This window comes from Lissotriton vulgaris, chromosome 1_2, assembly GCF_964263255.1.
Source record: "Lissotriton vulgaris chromosome 1_2, aLisVul1.2, whole genome shotgun sequence".
NCBI lineage: Eukaryota > Metazoa > Chordata > Amphibia > Caudata > Salamandridae > Lissotriton > Lissotriton vulgaris.
This window is the reverse complement of record NC_141686.1, coordinates 302,590,707-302,617,483: the sequence shown is the minus strand read 5'-3', so window position 1 is coordinate 302,617,483 and position 26,777 is coordinate 302,590,707. Positions and strand designations below refer to the sequence as shown.

Genomic DNA, 26,777 nt, shown 5'->3' with positions numbered 1-26,777 from the left:
TCCACCCCAAATACTTCTCTACTGATGAGGGAAACTATCCCGAAACCCGGGCCATGTCTCGGGTCTAGAGATCTTGGGGACAACGAGTACCTACTCGCACCAACGTTGGTGAACCACTTACAAACTTTGTTTCTACTGTTCGAACTACACGCACTTCAAATACCAAGTGCTTAGGGGCGATCCGGAGGAGAGGCTAGTGGTGTGCGATCCATTGTGGTATTCTACTTATAGCGCTCCCATGAGCCCCGAGCTGACGAGCTCCTGGAGACGCACCTGCGTGCCGGAGAGGCATCAGGGCCTGTGACGGATACTTGGCGGCCTTCTCATCCACCCCAAATACTTCTCTACTGATGAGGGAAACTATCCCGAAACCCGGACCATGTCTCGGGTCTAGAGATCTTGGGGACAACGAGTACCTACTCGCACCAACGTTGGTGAACCACTTACAAACTTTGTTTCTACTGTTCGAACTACACGCACTTCAAATACCAGAGTGCTTAGGGGCGATCCGGAGGAGAGGCTAGTGGTGTGCGATCCATTGTGGTATTCTACTTATAGCGCTCCCATGAGCCCCGAGCTGACGAGCTCCTGGAGACGCACCTGCGTGCCGGAGAGGCATCAGGGCCTGTGACGGATACTTGGCGGCCTTCTCATCCACCCCAAATACTTCTCTACTGATGAGGGAAACTATCCCGAAACCCGGGCCATGTCTCGGGTCTAGAGATCTTGGGGACAACGAGTACCTACTCGCACCAACGTTGGTGAACCACTTACAAACTTTGTTTCTACTGTTCGAACTACACGCACTTCAAATACCAGAGTGCTTAGGGGCGATCCGGAGGAGAGGCTAGTGGTGTGCGATCCATTGTGGTATTCTATATATTCCTTTTGGAACTTGGAATTAGATCTCTGTATTATTCCGACGTAAGAATGTTAAGCCGGGATTCCTGGCAGTTGGACTTGGGCTGTTTGTGGATGAGGTTTAATAAACTATACCTCGTTTTACCTTAATCAATTCTCTTTATTTATTTATGTGGAAAACACCACAGTATACTCCTGTCACCGTGTGAACCCAACAAGAGCCCAGGCGAATCAGCATTGGTCCATTCTGCTTTAAAATAGGCGCACTTGTTACAAAACTATTTCCATGGGATGGGAGTGTTGTGTCTTCGATCCCACTTGTGCCCCGCTCTCACTGAGGACTTCACAGCGCTTTACTGCTGACTTTGATGACTGTTTGAAGCTATGAACACTACGTTAAGGACATAGAAGAAGGACTTTGAGTGTAGCTCTGCAGAGACACTAGTCGCCATTTTGGAACGGGCTCATTCTTTACGCATGTACACTGCGGTTGGACAGGGTAGCTCTCTAGGCTACTAGACGATCGGCCCACAGGAGCCGAGACGTACTTGTCTGTGTGACCTGGACCCCAAGTAAGACCGGGCTTGAAAGAGAATCAGCAACTGACCGTCCTCGCCAAACCCCACCGTGGAGACCTGAGCGTGCCCCTTACAAGATGGCGGCCTCGCGTGCCTGGCGCTTTGACGTCATCAGGACGCGCCGTGCCGCACCTCCGGTCTGTAGTGGCAGGAGCCGAGCGGTGAAGGTGACACCGGAGGGGCCGCGGTGAGTGCGGGACGGGGCCCGGGGGGCGGCTGCATGACGTCACGGCCCGGTTAGGGCAGGGAGGGCTTCGATGCCTCTCCTAGACTTAGCCTGGTGTCACCAGTGCTTCGAGGCGCTGTGGTAGCGCCTCATGTCACTGTTTCGAGCTTTGGTCAGATGTGAGACGGGTCATAATAGTGATTTGTGCAACTAATATTGTGTGCCTCTGTCTAGCAAACAATGCACCGGCGAGCAGAGCGCTAGTCTTGTCCAAGTCTAGGAAGAGGCCCCAGGAGACCCAGCAGTTGTGTAACCTGTGCAAGATCTGGCATTACATAACCGTGTGTATATTTATCTCTGACCACTAGTATATGTAGTACACCTTTTGTACTTACTATCATTCCTGTGTGATTTTAGAGTTTATCTATTTCTATCTTTCCTTGAGTGACTTTACAACTTGTACATTTGCATTTGTTCCCCTTCTTTCACTCCACTTGTACATTTGCAATTTTTTTCTGTTTATATCTCTTATGTAACTCATGTAATCTAAAGTCCTTAGGTAACGCAACTGGTTCTTTTGTAAACCGCACTGGCACCTTCGGGTAATTTTTGCGCTATATAAAATCGCATTAAATAAATAAAACAGTGGACGTTGGCTAGTGGTGGGGAGAGGGGCAGGTCTGTACTCTGAAATAACTGCCATGCACAGCAGTGGTCGATGGAGGGGGTTGGAAGCCATGTCATTGTGATTGAGTTTATGCAGTGCTTACTAATCCATATGTGGTGATGAAGTGCTTTACTGTGCATTTACACTGGGCAAGGCGTCGCGTAGGGAACCCGTGTTAGTGTTCATTGTTGGTTACCTGGAGTTATCTTGTGCTCTCCTGAAAGCCCTCCCGTGCATCCACTTACATTTTTTTTGTGTTAGATTACGTTATTCTGAGTTATTTGTGACAATTAGTAGGAGGTATGTGAGTTCATGCAGATGGATGGTTGGGCTAAGATGTGAGCTTGAGGGCATGCAGGTGTATTACTTAAAAATGAATGTCCCTTTTTAAATGACGTGTGGATTATTTGCAAAACAGAAATAATACAGACCGAGGGAAAGACATATGTGACAGTCGACTGTATTCAGATAGAGGAGACTTGTAGGAATGGGAAGCCTGAGAGTCTCTTTAAAAAAAAAAAGGGGGGGGGGGAGATGACAATCAGAAGTTATGGCAAGTCTGTGTTTCATGCATATTTTTATGAATGTAGAGTTTGCTTTATTAGCCAGCATGCAATCTAACTATGCAACATTGTAGAAAGAAACATTATTTGCATGTTATACATCGCTATAAGTTAAAGTAAATCTTTATTCCATGATTACCTAAATTCATTTACAAAGAACAATCTATATTGCGATGTAAAAGTAGGAATCTAATATAAAACTAGGTAGTTAAAAACTATACGAAAGACCTTTATAAAACCTTATTACCTTATTTAAAACCATGATTTTTAAGGCCCAAACGAAACTGGTGTGTTTGAAGAAAACAAGGAACACCCTACTCACGAGGAACTAGGGTACATGTTATGTCGAAACTGGCAGCCTAATTGTGTGCAACATGAAACAAAGATCAAGATTATAAAATCAATTGTAGAAAAATATAAAAGCACAACATTTTAAGTCCAAACAAGATTAGGAGCATTATGATGTACAATGCATACAGTGCTATAGTACTTTTGATAGGCCATGTAGCCAGACTAACAGTCTGTCTGCTGCTCGGCTACAGTGTGGCAAGCTGAATAGCCCAGGGACCAGATTTTGTAAACGGTTGGATGCATATATTGTGAATGAATATTAACTAAAAAGATTTGTGCGGCGAGCCAGTGAAGCAATAACTTTGCAAACCTAGGAAAGTAGGAGAGCAAAGGAGTAAATAATGAAAATGAGATACTTGTAGCAGTGCCTTATTGTACAGGATGTTTGATGCTTTGCCTGCAGTGTTAACAATGGGCCCTGATTGCAGTTGTTTCTGTTTTGCTCAAGCATTGAAAATCGAAGCTTTGCATGGTTAACATTATGATGAAGTTGAAGAGAGAACTATTATTTTCTATTTCGTACATTCATTCTGATTGTCTGAACTGTGTGTGAATGGGAAATGCATTTGGTTCGGTTTGTTGCATTTATTCTGCTGGCATTTTAAAAGTATGTAATTAAAATTCAAAAGTGGTAAGGGGAGTAAAGACACGAAAACATAACAATTTTGTGTCTTATACTGTGCTGTATATAAGCGACAAGACTTGCAAAAGAGACTGTTAGAAATGGGAGTCTCTAGTTGGCAATGGCTAGCTCCAATGTCCAAATAGGGACCCTTCTTCCTAAGTCATGGCAAGTGGCTGCTCAACCCTGTGGTAGCGTAGCACGGGCAGTTAGGCCTATCTCAGAGACAGTGTTTGAAGCATTTATGATCACATACAACAAGGCAGTAACGACACCACAAAAGGACACCACTCCGGTAGGTATAGAAAAATATCTTTATCTAACAGTTTAACTCAAATCCGTAGGGACTCAAAAAAGATAACCACGTATTCATCCAAGCGTAACACTGACGGATTTCAGGGCCGGGGCCTACGTGACCCGGTGCACACCAGGTACCTGTCATTGAAAGGGCACGCAGCCTCTCGAAGAAGTGGAGACGGTTAGAGGCGGACTCCCAGCGACCCCATGTCTTGGAAGCTGAAGTCTGCAGCGTGCACTCCCAGTGATTAGGGCAATCGGGGACAGGCAGCAGCGCTTGGCAGCAGAGTCTCGGGCTGGTGGTGGCGATGACTCTTGTTACGCAGGTCCGTGGTGGGCTCACAGCAGTAGCAGCTCTCTCTTTAGCTGCGGCAGCCCACAGGACAAATCCAAAGGATGCAAAGTGGTCAGTGATGCGGGTGCTCAGCAGCCACAGTTCTATCTTAGTTGGGGCGGCCCGCGGTACAAATTATGATGATGCAAAGTAGCACAGGGTGGTGGGCACTCAGCAGCTACAACTCTCACTTGGCTGCGGCAGCCCACGAGACAATTCAGAATGGTGCACAGTACCAAAAGGGTGTGGGCACTCAGCGGCTACAGCTCTCTCTTGGCTGCGGCGGCCCACAGGACAAATCACGATGGCGCACAGTAGCAAAAGGGTGTGGGCACTCAGCGGCTACAGCTCTCTCTTGGCTGGGGCGGCCCTCGGGACAAATCACAATGGTGCACTGTAGCAAAGGGTGTGGGCACTCAGCGGCTACATCTCTCTCATGGCTGCGGCGGCCCATGCGGATTCAACAGGAGGTCCGAAAGTGCAGATTCCGTCGGCCCTCAGCGGCGGCAGCTCTCCCTCAGCGGCCCACAGGGATCCTGCGGAAGGTTGGAGGGTACAGATTTGGGCAGGCTCTCAGCGGCGGCAGCTCTCGTCTTAACTGCAGCGGACCACCCAGGTTAAGCAAAGAAAGGTTCAAAGGGTCAGAGTCAGACGCGTGCCCAGCGGCGGCAGCTCTCTTAGCTGCAGTAGCCCGCACAGGTTTAGCAAAAGTTTAGAAGGTTTCAATTCAGATTCGTGCGTGCTCTTAGCAGCAGCAACTCTCTCTTAGCTGCAGCAGCCCGCACAGGTTTAGCAAAAGTTCAGACGATGCCCAGTCCGCAGTCCTCACAGTAGAACTAGAGGCTCCGGATTACTCGACGGAGGCCTCACCTGCAAGCTGAACTCCTCGCACAGGAATTCCGACGGCTGACTGGGTGAAGTCTAATGTCCCTGAGACTTCGGCAGGAGGCTCTCTCGATCTAGGCCCTCTGGTAGTTTCTTCGGCAAGCTTGGTGAAAGTTGCAAAGTCCTTTCCTCTGTTCACTCGGATGTTTATTTATTTATTTATTTTGAAGGTTTTATATAGCGCAAACAAGACCCTTGCGGGTATCAGAGCGCTTTACAGGGTGAATATCGAACAGAACAAAGGCATATGGTAAACATATAGTTCCATACAAATCAAGCATAGTAAGTCACAATATCGAAGATACATAGGTAAGTAGTAAATAATATACAGTTCAATATAGATCAAGAATTGCATCATATAGACACGGTAACCCCGGCTCAAGTGAACTTAGCCCTGATTTCACTTCTTTTTTGAAGGATGCAGTAGAGGGATTAAGTCTAGTTTCTGAAGGCAAAGCTCTCCAGATCCTGGGCGCCATCCCCGAGAAGGCTCAGTTGTATGTTTTCTTCTTGTTGAAATTTGTGGTTTCAATGGTCTGGGGATGCCACCTAAATAATAAATTCAGATATATTTAAAAGGCAGTAACAGGTGGTGCAAATGGACCCCTTACCTGGGGTGTCAACACTCTATTATGCCCACCTCCTGTGGAAGGAGGACATAACCCTAGCCCTTATTGGAGAAGTCCCACCATCTTTAAGATGTTGGATGCTGCAATATGTGCTTAACCACACCTGCAAGGTGGAGTTGGCAGAGGGGGGGCACACCTTGAATTCTACCTAAGTTTTCCCGCCAAAAGGGAGTGCGGACAGGAGGGGGGGGGGGGCCTACTATGAGGGGAGGTTGGGGTTCGTGTTTCAATGCATCAAGGCCTTTGGAGCTTCCCACCACAGATGGCTCTTCCTAACCTGGGGAACGTGTGAACATCTCCGGCCAGGACAGGCTTGGTTCTGGATCTCTGAGCGTGCTAGTGCTCACTCCATGAGGTCAGAACACTGTCTGGTGATGACAGGCTGGCTTAGACCAGTTGGTGACCTCACTAAGGATTGATAGGTTACAGGTGACCCCTCAAGTGGTCCTCTGTGTGCAGTTATTAATAAATCTGCCACTGAAATCAGCACAGGCTTATTAACCCCTTCCATGCTGGTGACGAACCCCAGCCGTCATGCACTACGGTGCTCGTGTGCTGATGACGGCTGGGGTTCGTCATGGCCCGCCCGTGTTCGTCCGGCGGCCGCACACTGGAAAAATCGCGGCCGCACGGAAGGGGTTAAGACGAGATGTTTGGTACCAGACATCACATAGTACAGTGAAGCCATCACAGTGCTGAGGAACTCATAGTGACGAGTGTCCAGCCATGTACTCCTCATGGCTTCCTTGTACACTTACAATATCCAAGAATTGACATGGATATTTGAGGGGCACATCTGCTCAGGCAGATATGTCCTCACAGGTGATATGGTGCACCCTGCCATAGGGCTATAAGGCCTGCCAGAGGGGTGTCTTACCTATATCTCATGTAATATTGTGAGCATGGCACACATGGATGTGTGCAGTGTCGACTATTCAGTTCTATCTGTTCAAACGCACGCAGTCTGCAAAGGGAAGGTGCATGGCCTTGGTGAGGGGACCCCAGGGTGGCACAATTTGTGTTGCTACACTTGAGGTACCTCTTCAGTGCCAATTCCCCTGGGTACCACTGGTCCGATTTACTAGGGACTTACAAGGGGTATTGAAGTTGGGCCAAATGGGAAACAAAAGGTGCAGGTTAAGGGAATAGCTTCTCGCACAGAGGACCTATTTGGCAGGGACCCTGTGCACTTCCAATCGAAAATACATAATTTTTCAGACAAATAGCGGGGCTAACCATATCCAAAAGAGGCACTTTCCTACAGTGTGCGCATTTTCTAGGGTGTGAAGGAGAATGATTACTTTCATCTTGACCTATATCATGTCCTCCCTAAGCAGCTGCAGGTTCTCATTGATTTGGGTTTCGGGGAGTTTATGGGATATGCACTGAGGGATACCATTATTACTCTGTGTGGATCTTTGCAACGTTTTGTGACCATGAGCTAATATTATTTCCATAAACTGCTCTGTCAGTGAGATATTCTTAGGGGCTGTTGCACTCCCTGTAGATGAGTAGTTGCGGTTTGTAGGGTCTAGTTGAAGACTCCGAGTAGTTATGTGGACTGTGGGGCTGCAATTGCAGATGAGAGTAGTATTTTGGGCGGCGAAAGTGGCTTTAAGATCCAGATTAGGGCTCGGGGGTAAGAGATGAGCTTCTATGAGGGTTTGCTGGGGTGACTGCTTACCTTCTCAGGTTTGGATGGAGATTCTGGGGGACTAGTAGGCTGCAGAACTGTTGTTGCTGATGGGTTTAGTTTTGGGCGGTGCCATTGGGAATTAGGATCATGAATAGGTGTTGTTGCTTATGGTCTGAGTCAGGTGGCTTGGGCTCGGAGTCAGGTGGCTAGGCACTTTTACTGGGACTGCTACTTGCCTTTTCAGTTCACTAAAGAATGAGTTGAATGTTTGCAAGTCATTGCCCGTTGCCTGTATGAAGATGTTGCCATTTTTATGAAGTGAGATGGTAGCATTCGCTTTGAGAGTAGGGTTATATTGAGAGTTTGCTACCATGGGGGATGTTCTGTGTTGAGTTGACTGTCTTGAGGGAGTACAATTTAGCAGTGCTTCTCGTGTAGAAGATCAAATTGGTCTTAATGGCCCCTTTTGAAAAGCAAATATAGGAGTTTGATATGAGATTTTCAGGGTTGCTTCTTATTATATTATGTTTTTGCTCCGTTTTTGGATAGGTCTAAAGGGTAGTTGATTCTAAGTGAGTTAATTCCTGAAGGGAATAGGTGAGAACATTTGCATTGTTGTGACCATACATCATACTTGATTAATTCCGCTCTGTTGGGAGAAAGGTCACAGCTTGCAGTTCCTGATCGTTGGACCGCAACAAAGTAGTTACCTCTATTCTGCTTCCAGTATTGTGGTTCATGTTGTTTTGTTGTATTTAAGGGTTTATCTTTTTGGCCACTTAATATTGCATTTGTGTTTTCAGCTCTTGTAACAGGATATTGGTTTCCATATTTGGTCCCCTGCATGTGCTATATTGGTTGCTTTCTGTGTCTCCCCAGTTTTGAAGTGGGGAGGTTTCATCTCATTTCCTGTTGTATTGTTTTCCCTCTATATCTCTTGTTTATAGTGGGGGTTGTCTTCTTTCTTTTCGCCCCTCTCAGCATTGAAATTCCCTGCTCTGCTGTCAATATTAGGACTGTCTTGGCAGTTCCTGCTTTAGCGTCTGAATCAACCTACTTTCAGTATTTTGATGTACTTTCGCGCCTCACCCATTGCAGTGGGTTTTCTTTCTGGTTTGGAGTTCCTCGCTCAGCTCTACAGTTATTGTTTGAAGTTTCTCCACTAGTTGTTTTTCGTTTTTTATGGTTTGCTCCTCTGCCTATTATTCAATATGGGTGATCTCATATCTGTTGTACTTTCACTATTCATGTCCCCTTCTTTACTTCCTCTGCCAGTACTCAGTACTCATCATCATCATCCACATTCTTTACCAGTAATGTTGGCTCTCTTCACTGCTCTGTGTCAATACTTTTCCGATTACTCTTTATTTAGGACCATTCTCTTACCTTTAGTATCTCGAGGGGTGTTTCATCTCTGCTCCCCAGTAAGTGGTGTGCTGTGCTTGCCTTACCTTGAATTCCCTCCTTTGCACCATTGGCCCATGGTTCCTTTTCTGTTCTCAGATGTGTGTTGCCTCTTCCCTGCAGATCTCTGCCTCCTCAGGATGTTTGCACTGAGACAGGCCCTTCGAGGACCCCTCCCAACACAGAGGGCTGTCCTCTCTCAAGTGCGCTTCACCTCTTCCACCCCAGAGCAGGTGAGCCTAAAGCCCATGTGGGCCTGCATCTTCTTATTGTCTAACCTTCAATGTTATTCCCTTGCAATGCTGCAGCTGAGAGCTATCTTTTGCCAGGTTCTTTACTTTATTCAAATGCAAATATCCACCAGGTAAGGCTGAGATCTCTTAGCCAGGGATTTCCTGGCTCCTCTCTCTGTAATTATCTCCAACTCCGGGTTGGTGCATCTTCCAAAAGGTGGACTTCTCTTCAGAGCTCACTGGAATAGGATTGCACATCTAGTGACCAGGTGCCCAGGCAGTATTGTCTCCTGGTTAAAGTGTAACTGCCCCAAGATTATCATGGAAACTGTTCTGTGTGGGTCTGATGCCAGTAAAAACGCAGACCGTTCTCTGCGTTTTAGGAGACCTAACAATGACAACAATCATAACAGAATGGACGCTGATCCCCCTCATTCATTCCCAGGCCAGTAATGCAGTTGTGAGCATTTATGTGCAAACGAGTGGTCAAACGTCAGCTCCCTTTTGTGACCTGTTGATTGGTGCAAAAAACTCACGTCTGAAATGTTGTAATACATACATGCATGCATTCCTGTCCGACAGATGGGATGTGATTTTACTGTGCATGTGATCATGGAACAGACTAGGTTTGCACACGTCTACTCCTTGCATGCCTTTACGCTGCCTGTCAGTTAGTCTCCTTCAAAGATACTATCTAGACCCTCAGAACCTTTCATTATCTTAGCTCAAATATTTTCAAAATGAAAGCTCTGTATAATATGGAGAAGATGAGTTGTTGATCAGCTGACCAGGTGGATTAATGTCAAACGCAGTAGTTTTTTTAATTCATGCTTCACGTATTTGAAACTCTGCCTCAATATCCACTTCAAAGTGAGGGTACTTTCATAAACAATTGGTTGCTATTGTATAAACTTCCCTTCCTCGGGTCCTTGGTGTGCCCTGTTTGCTGCAGTTATGGAAGTGTTTTTCTTTCTTTCTGTGTCTGGAGTAAGTGAACCGGTCAGTGGTGCCTGCATTGGATAGAAGAACTCTGTTTCAAAACTGAACCAGTTGAACTCCTGGAAGGGCCTGAATGAAAACCATGCACTGATCCTTGTCGGGTGGGGTGTGGGTTTTCTACTACACTTTCAGATTATGCTCAGTGCCGCAAACCCATGAAACTCCCCACATAGTGTCCTGAAAAGATTAGCTGTTGAAAATGGAGCTCGAAGGGTCTGTGAAATGCCCCTTTACGTAACCACTCTGGTTGTAACAGTTAACACAATGTAAGTGCATCTAGATGTAAAGTCCACAAAGTAAAGGTGCACCAACATCTTACTTTTCATTTTGGTGCATTTTCAAGTATAGAAAACAAGAAGGCCTAACAGGATACACACTTGAATGAAGGCTGAGTGGAGGTCAAACATTGTTGTTACTGTTGCCTTTCCTTGAAATCATTTTCGTACATCCTCTCCTTTGTCTTCTGTTCCCCTCTCTCTCCTTCCAATGTCACCTTGTGTTCTTTCTCTTAGCTGCCTCTACAACTTGATTGTGTCCCCGTCTTGCTGTTCTTCCCTTGCTCTCTCTCTTTAGCTCTCATGTTGACTCTAATTCCTGCTCTTCCACACACAGGCTGCTCCGAAGAAAACCAAGTTTGGACCTTTGAAAGATGAGGATCGCATCTTCACAAACCTCTACGGACGGCATGACTGGGGGTAAGAGCGGTCATACTTGGAGGGAATGTTCTTCCAGAAGAGCATCTCTCTTCTGGGAAAATACATATCTCCTGGCTAGCTGCTTTTCTACAACTCTTCCTTTTGAAGGAGATATTCAGTGTCTTTGGCCATCTGTGCCCAAGTACTCATCTGTGTAGTGAAAGAAACCCCTGGACCCATGTCAGTTCAATACTTTGCATCTGCCTAGGAAGGGATTTCATGTTCAGGGGGGAGGAGGTTTAAGTGTTTGCACATTCACTCATTGTCCCTTGTTACAAGAATCTTGTCCACGGATGAGTGTGGAGTTTGTTTCATAAGCCTCCTTGGCTCTTTCTTGTCATTATTTCATGTGTTATGGTTAAAGCCATTTATTTAGGTTATAATTAAGTATTTAATATTGGTAAGAGGGGTAGCTTCTTCATGGAATCGCATCACCATTACTAAAATAAAACATAACATTAGTTTGCGTTTCCTTAATTTTTTTTATTTAAATTGTTATTATTAAGTATATGTAAAAAAAATTAGGGTCAGCTTATCAGAGAAGGGGCTGAAGTGGTCAACATTTTAATGCCTTGTGGTGATGCGTAAACTATAAAGTAATGATAATTTCCAATGTTAGGCAAACGTTTTTTAGAAATGTCAGTCCGAAGTGATGGCTTAGAAGTTGGGACATCTGACGTAATGGTGGTCGAAGCATCAAAGAGCCCACTCTTCCTACTATCATATGCCTTCCTTTGCAAGGATCACCTCTCGTGGTGAGAGAGGAGCTCAGTGTTCATGTCCAGTTCATTAGTAACGTATCATTCTTAAAGGGTGGAGGTAAGAGTGTGAGTGGAGGAGTCACTATACTACGATTTCACCATGATGAACTTAATCTTTCAGGTTAAAAGGGGCCTTAAGCCGCGGAGACTGGTACAAGACTAAAGAGATCCTGCTGAAGGGTGTCGACTGGATCCTGGGCGAGGTGAAGGCCTCTGGGCTGCGCGGCAGAGGCGGTGCCGGCTTCCCCACTGGACTCAAGTGGAGCTTCATGAACAAGCCGTCCGATGGCAGGTACAACCCCATCAAGACCACTTAAGGCTCATCGCAGGCTCACCCTGGAACGTGAAATACTGAGTTTAATTTTGCACTTGTTCCTGGACATTAGCTTGTTCCTAAGCACTCCTGGTTTGGTAAAGAAAGTAATTGAGGCAGAAGAACATGAAGTGATTTGCTAAATATCTCATCATTTTGTCTGGTGTCCACGCAACCTTGCCAGTTGGGAATGTATATTCAAGATTAGGAATTCCTCTGCTGATCCATATGCCTAGGTATTTAAACTTATCATGCTGCGTCAAGGCAGCGCAGTCAGTTGTGAGTGGTGGGAGTTCACTCAAGAGGTGGAAAATGAGGGATTTGGCCCAGGTTTTCTGGTATCCAGAGTAGGTGCGAAGAGTCAGAATATGTTGGAGTCTCCTATTGCCAGGAAGAGAAACCTACTCTCTTAGCAAGAATAGAAGATATGTATGGAGAACAGATCCTTTTTATACAGCATGAAGAATTAATATTGGATTGAGATTAATTGTATAAACGGATATTGAATATTGCTGCATTCCATCTGTTCTGTTACCATATAAGTACCCAGTGTAACAAGACTGTTAGGTCTGTTACTTCTTTGGGTGCTAGGTTTGGTGATCTTTAGGTCAGCACAGCTTCTTAGGCCTCCAAAGTTGAGCAGCTTCGAGCCACTGGACTAGACTGGGGGAGTCGCTCTACTAGGAGCCAGTGGCGTATGCTTATGGTGATGCTCATGAGAAGTTTGAATGGCGTGTTCGCTTGAATACTGGCAGCAGGATTTTAGATTACTGTGATTTTTTTTTTTTTGAACAGGCGCTTAGTAATTCTAAAAAAAGATTCAGGAAAGTCTTGTGGCTACAGAATAGGTTGGGTGGTTGCTGGGCACAGTCATTAGGACAAGGGAGGTAAGTACACTGTTTAGGCTAAGCAGTCGCGGCCGGCATAACAAGCAGGGGCGGAGGGTTTAATTCAATAATAAATAGGCATCTTCTTGCCTCCGGCAGGAACGGGTAGCCTCCCTCCCCTCCCCCAAGCCAATCACAAAGCTGCAATGGCAGCGTTGTGATTGGTGGGGACGCTGCCCAGCCAGGGGCTTACCCTACATGGAGAAAGGGAAGAGTGTGCATGACTGGTTTGAGCGCCCCCAGAGGGCTGACCAAACAGTCATTGCGTCCTCAACTCCTCCTTGCTCGCAGAGCAGCCCCGCCTGCCCGCAACTAAACATAAAATGGTAATAACAGGAAGTTGTTGCCATTTTATGTTTCTGCTTCTCGCACTGCGAGAAAGTAGTGGGGCGACGCTACATCTGCCCTAGTGGAGGAGCCGCCCCTGAGGCCAAGGTGAGACCAGGAAGACCATAAATGTTACAGTGGGTGGGACCCTGGGTATGTACGAGTGCCTGCTTGTTTGGTGACTAGTTGGGTGCCTTCGTAGGTAGAATTGGAAGGGCTGTCGGAGTTGTATAGGGAAGATCCTTGTTGGTCACTTGAATGAAGGTCCTTTACTTAGTTTTGAGGCGATTGTGGCTGTTCCTTTGGGGTTTGATTGTCAACATGCTCAACGTGATTAGAGATTAATTATGCTATTTTCACTTCAATAGTTTTCTCTTCTCGAGGTTACTCATCTCCAATTTACTTCCCCCCCCCCCCCCACACTTTTTGTTTCTCGTCTGATTGCCTTGTCAAAAAACTCTTCTCTCCATGTTTCCTGACAGTCTCTTCATCTAATTGTAACTTATTCTGCTTCTGAGTGCCCCACACATATTCTTTTGCATTTACGGCTTCACTTTGACATCTCTCCTTCAGGCCCAAATACTTGGTGGTAAACGCAGATGAGGGTGAGCCGGGGACCTGCAAAGACCGAGAGATCATGCGTCATGATCCTCACAAACTGATTGAAGGCTGCCTGGTTGCCGGGAAGGCCATGGGCGCACGTGCAGCTTACATCTACATCCGTGGCGAGTTCTACAACGAGGCTTCCAACCTACAGGTGAGCCGTTTGAGCATTGAATGTTGCAAAACAAAAGGGTTGAAGAGGTTGCTAGTGGATGCTAGAAAAGATGTCAAAGAGACGTCCAGCCTACAAGTTTCTACTGCTGTGGTTGAGAAAGGCTAACTAAACTGGTAAACAAGGGCTGACAGGAGGTGGATGGAAAGAGACAGAAATGGTGGCAACAGAATGAACATTGTAAGTCTGCTTAGAAAGTGGTTGTTATTGCTGTGGGCGCTTCTCTTTGGTTATGTTTTTTTCACTGGAAAAGCTCCTTGTACAGTGAATTGAGGATATGTTCCATCTCCTGCTATTTGTGGTGCTAAAATATCTGCTATCACTATCAGAATCACAACTGCTACGACCAGACATGGAATAAAAGACATTCTGAGCGGACTCTTAAAAGATGGCTGCCTACATGTAAAGCACAAAGATCATGAGCTGCAGAGCTCTTTTAGGATGCAAAATGCATATTGTATGCACTGAAACAGACTAATGCAGATTCATTGGAGTTGTGAACATGATCAGTCCCTTTGAATGCACACAGTAGTAACAGGTGGTGCAGACCCTCAGATGAATCTCTCAAAAGAAGACTGCCCTTGAAGGTGGAGGACTCTTGCTGGCAGTGGTCTCTGTACTGCTGGATTAATGTGCTCTGAGCATTTGACGTTAGTTATTTTACTCGAGCCTCCTTCTGTGCTTTTGCCTCTGACTCAAGTCCATTAGTCTCTGAAGAATCTTTAGTTCGCATTATAGATCACTACATAAACAATACATCTCTTGTCCATATTATGTGAATAAACTTGGTACAGGCACACCTCCACTGACTGGTTTGGTACTCTGACGTTACATACATGTTTTTAAATAAAATGTGCACACATGGTAGAAGTTTAGAGGCTGTAGAGAAAAATAAATAAATGCTGTCACAGAAAATGAACAAACAGATGTATCTTAGTTTGGGCTTCAAGTTTGGTACAAATGATAGATGCTGAAGTTTGCCACTGGATAAGGTAAATTGTATTTGCATGAATAACAAAAATTTTACAATTACTACATTCGTAAAGAAAGTACACCAATTTAAAATACAGACCAATACATTGTAAAATTTCTAATAGTCTAAAATAGGTTTTCCCAAATAATCATAAACATAATTTATAGACTTTACATCGGACTGTCATCTTTCCAGAACTTAATATAAATCGCAACACTTGATATTTCATAATTCATGTATATATAGTCCTACATTTTTGCCATTACATTTTTTTATTTTTTAGACTTCTAGATTTTCTGTGCGCAACTCACAAGTATCCAACTTCTTTTTTACAAGTATTACAAATTTTGTAAAATTGGCATTCATTTTAATATCCGTTGGTCTAAAACCAACTACCATGGCATGTCTGCAGGTTCGAACACCTCCCGTCAATGAAGCAGTTTTTCAAGTATCGTTTTCTTTCCTCGATCATTACTGCACATATACAAACAAAATGTAAAATACTTTCGTCCCACAGGTTGCATAGTCTGCACATAGTCAGCTTAGATGGTCTCAACCAGGGCACTGCATGTTTGGCACTGTGATTTTGCGCATAGCAACAACCAGAATAATGGCAATTGTAAACATGTCCACAAGTCAGAGAGGTTCCTATCGTTCTCATTACCATGCATTTTTACTCATTTTGACTAATCTAAGAGATTGTTAATTAAGCTAGAAAGGAGGAAAGTTTGAGTAGTGGCATGCACGCCATTTGCTGCATCTGGAAATCTACCTCATGAACTCTCTTCCCAGATTCCTGGTGCTTCTCAGCTTTCCCTTCATGTTATGTTCAATGTCTGGAGGAAAAGCAAAGTTTCAAGCATGGAAACGGTCAAAGGTTCTATTGTTATCAGGCAGAGGATCCTGTGACACACCGATCCTTCTGTAGCCCATTGATCTCGTTATGTGGCAGCCAGTTTGGCTCATTTTGATATCAAGGCTCAAAGGAACATAGAGTACGACCACTCAGTAAGGTTTTTCATGGTGCCACGCGACTCTTGGACCACGCCGCACACTTAAGTCCTGGTCATTTTGCAACATTGTTTCTCAAGTGCTTTGGCGATCTTCATTATTCAACTCGCGTGCTTTTTTCAAAATGATTTTTGCATTTGTGTTAAATTCAGTTCTTTTGAATCGGTTTCCTTATTTAGCTTCCTTTATCTTTCCTTTCTGTTTGAATTTCTATTTTTTGGTTCTAACTAGGCTGAGTTATGACCTGTAATTGGACGAAAGTGAACTCTGCTCATCATGAGCGTGCACGCACGGTCCTTGAGCATATTACAGTATCTTCAAGAGTGAGCCCTGTCAAGAGTGGAAGGTGAAAACCATGAACCTTGACACAAATATCACTCAAAGTTAAGCAAGACATCTGAGTACTCTCATCCTTTGTTGATGAGATCATTACTCAATAGTTGAATCTTCTGCTAGGATAGAGGCCATCATTCAGGAAATGCTTAAAAGAAAACACTTTACAGGATCAGTAAATATGAATTCCAGTTCAAAATTAAGATTCTTTGAGACCAGAGCCATTGTGCTAACGACCTCCAAGTCCTAGAGAAGTAGTGCTGATGCTGGCACAGTCTTCCTCCCCGTCTCTGTTGGTGATCTTAGCATGGTGCCAACAACAGGCCTGTGAGCGCTGTGGTAGAGCTTAGAGTTGCAAAACCAGGTGTGTTGATGTAGAGGAGGCCTTCAGCTTCTCAAATACAGCTCCTTCTTTCAAACATTTTGAGGGTTATTGTTGATTGCTGGGAATTGATTACAAAGACAAGATTCGGGAAGACATATTTTCTAGGGTTAGATGAAATAAAAATTGTTGTGCTCGCTGTTAAGTATTATTAACTTTGTTTTTATGTGTCGACAATAGCATCGGTGCACTTTCAGCACCTCGCAGTGCATGGTCTGTAAACTCCCCTCTGCACCATAGTTTTACTGACATCATTTCTAGTGTTAAATGCAATGAAAATTAATTGTGCTCGCTGTTCACTATTAACAACATTGTTTTATGTGCCCCGTCAGCGCCCACTCTGCTTTCACCTATAGCCGCCTGCAGTCCCTCAGCCACCCTGTACACACTCTTCTGCACCTTGCAGAACTTACCTAGCCCCTGCCACAACCTATAACCTCTCACACCTACACAACCTTCTGGCACGCCTTACATTACTACGCCCTTCACATCCATCAGACATACTCTTTAAACCTTCACCTGCACCCTTTCTACCCTCAGCCACTCCTGCACATTCTCAGCCATCTGCAGCAGCCCCGGCAACATTGTATGGAATACCCGCATTGTGCTCATTCTCAACAAAGCTCTGCACATCCTATTTCACACTGCGCATCATTGGCCACTCTCAGCCTATGCCGTATTAATGCTTTGCATGCCTCTGCTACTGCCAAGTTGTGTAGGGCCTTCTCTACATTTGCACATCTTTGGCCATTGCCTACCAAATATGATCTGCCCAGCCTTTCCCAAAAGCTCTATGCACAGTTAATTTCCTTTCTTCACATTGTGAGCTAAAATGCCCAATTACATTTTGCAGACTGTGAGCAAAAATGTGCACTTATGCCCACCCTTGTTCACATTGCTCGCTTCCCATGCTCTGCAGTTACCCTCCCTACAAACCACCATTTATGTTCTATTAATGCCCTGCACCCTTTCAGGCGATATTTTCACCCTACACTCTGGAAAATGTTTCCACGTCTTGCATAGCCTGGGTCGAAGCTCTCAGCATTGCTCGTAACCGACTGGCAATACTCACTACCATGCTGCTAAACCTCAATCAGGCTATGCACACACTCTTCCACGGACACTTTTCCTACACACCCGCTTGCCTTTCATCCCTTTTTCCGGTTGCTACTTTGCACTGTTTGCTCTTTCCCTAATTCTCGATCTCTTCTTTTTCTAGCGCTCTTCTCTTCTTTCCTCTCTTCTTACTCCTCCATCTTGCCTTATCCCTTTCTCCTTCCGCTTTTCTTTCCCCTTTTTCGTTGCGAGTTCCATGACTAGGGTCCACGTACGTGAAATCTACTTTGAAGAAAGAGAGTTCGCGCTCACTGTTGTGTAACAGAGCCTTCTTGTCCCATGTTGCGAGTGAGAAATGTGCCGTGGTAAATATGGCCTTTTGATGAGAAGACTTTGTATACCTACCTCTAGCCTAGTAGTTGTACGGGTAGTGAGTTCCTAATAAAAAGAAAAACTCTCCCATTGAATTACCCATTAACCATCAATTTAAAGGAGTGGACAAATAGATGCATACATGAGAGCAGTTGAATAGTTTATATAGTCGGTATGTGGTTAAGGGGTATATTAGACAGAATCAACCATTGCCACAAACGTATCCATTTTGTAACTTTAGCAGGCAGACAACCCTTTATGCATTTGAATACAAGGCTGCAGGAGTTGCTGGAGTGAACTGCAAGCCCCAATGAGCATTGCGCCAGGAGTAGTCATCTTCCTGCACTTTTGCACCCATAGAGCTTTTGATATTCTACAACACGGACGCTACAGAGGCTGCAGGGGTTGCTGGAAGGGCCTACATGCTCTGACGAACATCGCGTCAGTTGGTACCACCTTAATGCACTTTTGCGATAAAAAACACAGTTAATCTCCAGCAGTGTGGGACGTTACTGAGGCTTTAGGAGTTCCCGGAGGGGACTACAAGCCGCAGTGAGTATCATGCCAGGAGGCGCCACCTTCCACACTTTCGCTCTCAAAAGCGATGTTAATCTCCCGCAGCAGGGGGCCCAGGCCCGTTCTGTGCCAGGAAGAGGCGGGGCAAAGCCACCCCCTTTGGTTTTGCATCCTAGGTAATGGGACTCCTTTTCTCTGTGGCATTCGAATAGCTAGTGCTGGGATTGAGAATTGTTTTGTTGTGATCATTCCCAATTCTGGCTTTTTATACTTGATTTGCTGTTTTCTGGGGTATCTCGTACTCTGAACTTTAGCTGAGTCTTTCCTTCCGTTTTTGAGACCCCGCCATATATATGTACGCATTACGGGGATAAGAAAAGTAGAAGCATGTGATGTTACCAATGAGCGTCCTAGAACTAGCACCACTATTTTATTTAACTAATGCAGTGGGTGCTCTCTCTGAGGAAATCTACTACGCAGAAGAACTAACTCACTCCAGCCAGGAACCAGACTTTGCATTGGAATTAGAGGAGCAGCCTATCCTGGCGGGTTCCTTCCAAAGCTATTTACTCATTGGGAGCCAGCAAGAGATACAGGATATGCAGTCTGCAGTCCCTCCCCTGATCGAACATGTGCAGGCTTGTACTACACACAGCCTGGCGGAGTAATTGGCGAAACCATGTCCAAGACTAACAAGCATTAGCATAGCCAATAGGTCTCGCCTTTGGGACCTTATAAGTGAGTGAATGATTACATGCTTCTATAGCGCATGGCTACCCGTGGGCATCCCAGCGCTTTGGACCAAGGACAAGTAACCACCACTCAGCAAAACAGAAAGGTCTTCAACCGTTTCCTAAAGGCAAGATGGTTGGATTCAAGCCGAATATTCTCGGGGAGTTTGTTCCAGAATTTAGCTTCATGAAATGCGAAACGTCGGCCACCCGTACGTGTCCGCTTGATCCTAGGGACTGTCAGCAGATTGTGGTGGTTAGATCTTAGAACTCTAGGAATTTGGTGGTGGCAAAACAGAGGGCGCAGAATGGCTGGGCCATTATTAGTTGTTGACTTGTGGACCATACACATAGCTTTAAACCAGACCCTTTCCTGCACCGGGAGCCAATGAAGGGATCGCAGTGCAGCCTTCGCGGAACTATGTCTAGGTACATCCATGAACAGACGGGCTGCGCAGTTCTGGACAGACTGTAATATTTTAATGGTGCCTAAGGGTGCACCTAGATAGACCGCATTAACATAATCCAGGCGGGACAAAATAAGTGTTTAGCCATGCAACAGTTGACGTTGTTGCACCAAGGATATTGTGCTGCATAACTAAATACTTATAAGGTCCCAAAAGCGAGAACCTATTGGCTATGCCAATGCTTGTTCATTCTTTTTGGAGTTTTTTTTATATAGGGCAAACTAGACGCAAAAGGTATCGGAGCTCTTTACATGAGCACCAGTTACGTTACAGAAGGACGCATTCCTTTTTTGTTTTTTTTGTTAGGCATGCAAGATTACCATAAGTGATTTGCCCCGAATCGCAGGATGTGGAGCGTCCATGCCGAGACCCCTACCAGTTCCCCAGCTTCGAGGTTGTCGGATTTGCAAAGTCATTTTTCAATACATTTTAATTTGAGATTTTTTCATTTTAATACAGACCATACATCATCATCTTTGTTTGCAAACTGAAACACTACTGAGGTGTTACATAAACTACTTCAGATGTTGCTTGATGTAGATATGTAATACTTTCATTCTATGGTAACATGCATGATGCTGTTGCAAGTGTTTCAGCAGATGTAGCTAGTGTTGTAGGAAAAAAATGCAAATTACAACTCAGCCACAGACTGGTAGTGTAGGTTTACAGCCGCTCTGCCACAGGGGCCATTGGCGTAGGTTGGGATTTTTTTTTACAGTTGTAGCCTTGCTTTTTACAAATCATTATGTTCTGGTATGTTGGACAAATGGAATACATCCGTGGCTACAAGGTCCAGAATGCACTGATGTATTACATGAAATCCCAGCATTGATAAGGTGTCCCGGCAATGTAATCATCTGGCAGCCCTATTATTCCTTCTTTAATTTGGAATTTGGTTGTTATCGAGTTTAAAGAAGATGGTAAACAGAGCTGACGTATGCGATCCTCGTGAGCAAGAACGGCTTGCCTAACGGGGCTTTGCTATGAAAAAATCGGGCATGGCGTTGCTTTCCCATTAGTATGAGACAGTTGTTACACAAATGGATTGTCTTGTTTCTTTGTGCCTGGGGAAGGGGACCTGGTGGAGCCTGCATGTCTCGGAAGAGGGTGGTTTTCATATCTTATGAAGTTAGTCTGGTTGATCTCTCCAAAACTCGTCAAGGTTTTTCTAGAGTCCGTAACCTTTGTGTATGATAAACCTGCCTCCTTACCTCTGAACTCTACTCTATAGATTAGGTAGAGTGACGTTTGAGTTGACACATCTGATAGAGATTTGGCGAAGTGGGACTTCTATTGTTTACCTGGATCCTTACTCCAGTGAGACTTTACAGCACCGTCTGTTTAACGTAACTCTATTCTACTGGTAGAAAATGGCGGAAATTCAGAGCAATAGCCCTGTCCTTGTCTTTACCAACTGAAATATATTGGAGCTGCCTGATGTTTGTTCCCTTTCCATGGCTTTGCATTTGTGCTTCAGGGAAGCCCTTCTGTAGAGTGTGCCCAGCTGTGTCTTGATTGGTGCTCTTGCCCATCCCTGTTGGTGGTTAAGTTGGTGAAACCCCAGTACTTGCATACATGTTTAATTTGCAATTTGTTCTCTTGACAGACTCCCCCAGCACCCCAGTAAATGGCCCACTTGCTGTGTCGCACCCGCCCTACATTCCCTCGCCTCCAACGACACCCGCGCTGGCCGACTATCCCCGTTCGCAACAACTCACACCGCCCCCGCCGTGTCCCTCCCGCTATCCACAACAGCACCCTTAAGAGCCTCCCTGAACGCTGCCGCAAGACTCATTACTGGCTCAAGAAAACATTCGCATATTTCCCCAGATTTAAAGTCCCTAAAATGGCTGCCGTTTGAAGCCGGAATACAACTAAAAATTGCAGTTCTGACACACGCGGCCGTGCACCACAATGCACCCAACTACCTCGCTCAAAAATTGTCCATATCAGGAGGTTCGAGGTCCAATAGAAGCTCAAAAAATCTACTCCTGAAACCCGTAGATTCAGGAAAGAGAAAACCTACAAGCGCTCCTTCTCAGGAATGGCACCCAGGATCTGGAATGCGCTCCCGCCTGAAATTAGGCGTATCTCCTCCGCTGCACTCTTCAAGAAAGAGGTGAAAACCATCCTTCTGGCCAAGATCTCCTGAACCTTATAGGTAGTGGATCAGAGACTCTACATTGCCTTGTATCAATGCTCACCTTGTCCTTTGGCATTATACCTCTACTTGATGGTGACACTACTACGCTACTTTCGTCCTACCGACCAATATATGAGACGCATTGGGTCAATGATTCACCCTCCCGATGCCCTCACTCAGTGCGCTCTCTATACTAAAACACTGGTATAAGCCTGCCACACACCCAAGGTGTACCTGAACACCTATGTAATGGGATCCATGACTTGTGCCGTTTTATTACCTGTTCACCTGACTGTATATTGATATGTTTTATGTATTTTATTATTATCCTTTCATGTTAGTGACTACTACATTGCTCCCATTACCTCTGTTCTTTCCTACTGCCCCTACCCTGTCATTGTGAAGCGCTCTGATATCTGTAAGGATCTTGTTCGCGCTATATAAAACTTTGAATAAATAAAATAAATAAATAAATAAAGCAGATTATTTTCATAAAGTAAGTATATTAAATTACCTTCTTCCCACTTCATTTGGGTGGTAAGATATGTAATCCTCTCTAGACTGAACTATTGTGACATCCTCTCTCCATTCCTCTCAAGGCAGAAAACCGGAGAAACTGCAGAGGATGCCAAAAAATATACCTAGAATGTGCATCAACTTGAAGAAACCTGAGCAACGTTTCCAGCCTTAAAAACAACAACACCCCACTGGGTGCCAAGTTTAAAACAAGGTGATATGCAATGCCTTGTTCACCTTGCAAATAGTGTTCTCACGTTTAAAGTCCTAACTAAATCTTACAGCTGGCAACTCAGGCTCTCCATACACTCAATCCTCTTTGATGTGCACAAAGGGGAAACAAAGAACGGCGCAAAGAAAACACAGCGTAAAGCAAGGGCCTATGAGATGCCCATTTCCCCTTTTTTAAGAAAATTTAAATGTCCCACGAGGTCACAACCAAGTCACTATCTATCTATTCAAGAAGCATATGTGAACTTCTCTTATCAGGTAATTATTTGGTGGTTACCATGAACCTATGGGCCCTTCTCTCAAAAAGAACAAGTTCCCAACACAAACTTGTGGCTACCAGATTCAGGAAGTGGGTTTGCGCATAATAACACAAGATGACCCTCAAGATAGTCTGAACCCACACACCTCGTGCATAATTCTCCTCTGCGTCCTCTTTTGTCAGTGGGAGCTTGCAAAGACACCAGCCATCTGCCTAGCTCAACAAATGTGGTGAAGGGGACACCGAGGTACATGCCAATAAATACAAAACTCAAATAAACACCAACATTTAGATCACCTGAACTGTCTATTTATGCACCATTATCAAACTGGAATACATTTTTCTTTCCAGTTAATCTGTTCACTTTCTAAGAAAGTAAAAAGAATCGACAAATTCCTTGCTATTTCTCAAACTCACACATTTGTAACTCATACTTCAAATAAACACTGGATTTGCACAAGCAACAGTGACTGCTGCAGAACCAAACGTGTTACTATGAATTGCCTTTACCCATAAAATCCGCTTGTTTGTATCACAGAAGTAGCACTTTTTTATTAATGTGGTTGAATTTCAAGACATAACATGAGTATATTTTGAACCCTATGATTGTTATTTCTTCGAAGTAGGGAAGGCCCATTTTTGAGATATTTGATGGTCATTACTTTTGTCACCTAAACATGTTATGAAGAATAAAATCAGCATATTTTGTTTTAAATGATCATAGTTAGAATGGAGTATGTATGTGATAGTATAAGTTAAATATTAACATTTTGTTTTTAGTATGATAGCACTGAAGAACTGTATTACAGGTGTGCAGCTTGAGGAATGCTGGTGGTGCAAGCAGAGTTGTATCAAGGCCACCATTGCCCCTAGTGCAAGCAAGGAAGCTGCTTCCCCCAGTTTGCAAAGTGGGTAGTACAATTTTGCAAAAAATCATGGGTTAGTGGGATTCCCAGGCCTGTAGGGCCAAAGATCACATGCTTATGCTGCAGCACGGATGGCTACACCCCTGAGAGCATGCTTGATTGCTTGCCACTACATTCAGAGCTTATCATGCCACAGTGCTTTTTGATGCATGCATGGCGTGCATAATCTCCAGCATGCTGACGCAGGATACCTAGACATGGTTGTCAGTTTTCAAGATGGCCACCTAAGTGTGCAAATTATGCAGCCATTTTGAAAAGGTACATGTCTTTCTCAACTGCAGCACACAGATGGTGGAAAAATCCTAAACACTTATTTCTGTTTCTAAGGTTCGATATCTTGAAGCATGAAGAGCCTCCCAGTGAGATGCTTACTCATATCCATTATACAACAGGCATTATGCAGGTCTGTTTCTTATGGAATGGGGTGCTTCAAGAGACCCTTAGTGTCAACACAGACTAAACCTGAAACTGAAGACCTATTTTAGAACGTATGTGGGATAATCAGAGTAGAAGAGGGCCACCTTTTAATACTCTAAGTGGAAGCTTGTAGGTTTGTGTTCTGTTGCGTGCAACATTATAGGCTGGATTCAAACGGAGTAAATCTGGGGGTAAGAAAGGCCAGCGAAAAAAGGGGTTCCATGTCTTTTTTGGCAAGGCAAAAAACTTTGCTAATTAATAAAATGTTCGAGGGATCTCCTTAATGTGTACAGTTTTCTTTCTAAAGAATCCTTCGTATTATCAGTAGCGTTGGTATCGCATCTGTATCAATATGTGTTATAATGTCAAAATAGCTAGAGAATAATGCCTCAGTATGTTCTACACAATTCATGGTCATTCCTTGCCCCATATTTTGTTCTTCAGAGCATGATTCCAGTGGACCTGGCTATTCCTGCTAAAATCAGTGGGACTCGTGTTATCGCCTTCAGGAGGTTCAAACACTAAATGAGGGCTTTTGTACAGAAATGTATCCACCCAAACGACAGCATGCCATGCAAGTGAGCTAGCAAGAGCAAGGGTTATTCTTAGACTGGACCAGGCATAATGAGCTATTAAATAGGAAAATCCTGGAAGGCAGAGCGATTACTCAGTTGTCAGGTTACACAGGTTTCAGCACCTCCATGACACAATCCATGCGCCTTCTCTGGTCTTTATCTAAGAATATTGAACGCTCCCCCTCCTGAAACCTGAACCAACCCCTCGACCGCCGCATGCAAAAAATAAGTGAAAGGATTGCTCCTGAATATCTACCTGCCTCAAGAGACCTGTAACTTCCAAACTAACTTTTACTTCTTGTTTACAGCTTTGGCCTACATTCCTACTTTGCAATGTGCTTCTTGTGTAACCTCTTATTGGTTTATTATTTTCTCCTTTACCAGCGTAACGTGCCTGCTTCGGTGTATAGCGCCCTGATACCGGACTGGTCTTGTTTGCGCTATATAAAACCTTTCAAATAAATAAATTATAGGTGCCATACATTTGCTAGTGCAGTGGGCACAATATTGGTGCAATGGGGCTCCTCGAAGGAGTAGAGGAAAGGTAGAACCGACAGCACCAGCTTCCTCATTCGAGTGAGAGTGAACTTATGTCCCCCAGGCTCCCCCGGCATCTCGGTTGTTCCCAGACAGTACATTTATTTTGTACCCTCCTACGCCACCTGCTGTTACTATAAATCATGTGTCAATACCGGAAGCGCAGCGGACGAGCGCAGCGGGCACGCCGATTGCGCGCCGATTGCGCGCCGAAGGCGCGCTTAAGGCAAGCTCGTCTGCGCTCGTCCGCGACGAGGACGCGCCTAGCGCCATAAACCCTGCCCAACACAGCCCACGGTCCCCCTGTTATTCCCGCGATGCCCTGCTCAACCTCCGAGGATATGCTCATGAAGGTAAGCTCACCTTTGAAGAGACTGCTTCTCCCTTAACAGACTTCACCCACAAGGACCTACTTGTAGGAGGCCTCTTGAACGTTAGATATCTACCGAAGCATGCCACCGAAATCAACCTCCTTATAGACTCACATCATCTAGATGTACTTTTTTTAACAGAGACTTGGACACATGCCAACTGTGAGACTGACTTAGCCTCTGCTTGCCCTCAAAATTTTAACATTCTCCATCTCCCTAGACCCAAAGGCCGCGGTGGCAGTGTCGGTGTCATCTTCCGAGCCTCGTGGCAATTGAACACCATTGATATAGATTCAGTACCCGGAATTGAGCTCTTCGGTCTGACTATAAATTGCCACCTAGGAGTCACCTTCACGGTAATTATTTGCTACCGACCGCCGGGGGCCTTCTCCCTCTCGCAACAGCAAGCGCTCCTCACGATTATCACCAATTTGGCAACCTCCCACAATAAACTTATTATTCTAGGAGACTTCAATCTTTGGCCAAACGGCAGCCTAGACACAGGTCTAAACAATCTTCTGCTGTCCTGTGACAGTGTGGGGCTTCACCAACTGATAAAGGACCCCACCCATTCCGCTGGCAACCGCCTCGGCCTCGACCTCATCTTTTCGAGTCCGGGTCTAACGCAAGTAGGCGACATCCTGCCTATGAGCTGGACAGACCACTCGCTCATTAAACTTTACATTAACAACGCCACAATAAGAAAGCCCAAGACTCACCTGCCACCACAATTTTCTTATCGTAATTGGAAAGCTTTAGAAAAACTCAGCATCTCCACCAAAGTCTTCGAGGTGGAAGATAGTGTCTCCTCGTCCAATTCGGTAGAATACAACTACAGATCTTTTAGCGCAAATATCACATCCATCGCGGACTCGGTCGCCCCTCTAAAACTCTGCAAACCTAAAGGTAGAGCACCTGCTCCCTGGTACAACTACTCCCTGAAGATCCTCAAATCAACCTGTAAACAGGCTGAGAGAC

The 26,777-nt window shown here is 45.0% G+C and overlaps 1 protein-coding gene across 1 annotated transcript in view; it reads left to right on the top strand.

Annotated features, from left to right (window-relative positions):
- Nucleotides 1-1,532: 1,532 nt before the first annotated feature.
- Nucleotides 1,533-26,777, top strand: part of NDUFV1 (NADH:ubiquinone oxidoreductase core subunit V1) — a 45,560-nt gene continuing 20,315 nt past the window's right edge. Inside the window, exons 1-5 of the mRNA XM_086953303.1 lie at nucleotides 1,533-1,626; nucleotides 9,117-9,226; nucleotides 10,838-10,920; nucleotides 11,803-11,973; nucleotides 13,782-13,965. Coding sequence (XP_086809429.1) covers nucleotides 9,134-9,226; nucleotides 10,838-10,920; nucleotides 11,803-11,973; nucleotides 13,782-13,965 — 531 coding nt within the window. The 5' untranslated portion in view covers nucleotides 1,533-1,626; nucleotides 9,117-9,133. The remainder of the gene's footprint in view (nucleotides 1,627-9,116; nucleotides 9,227-10,837; nucleotides 10,921-11,802; nucleotides 11,974-13,781; nucleotides 13,966-26,777) is intronic.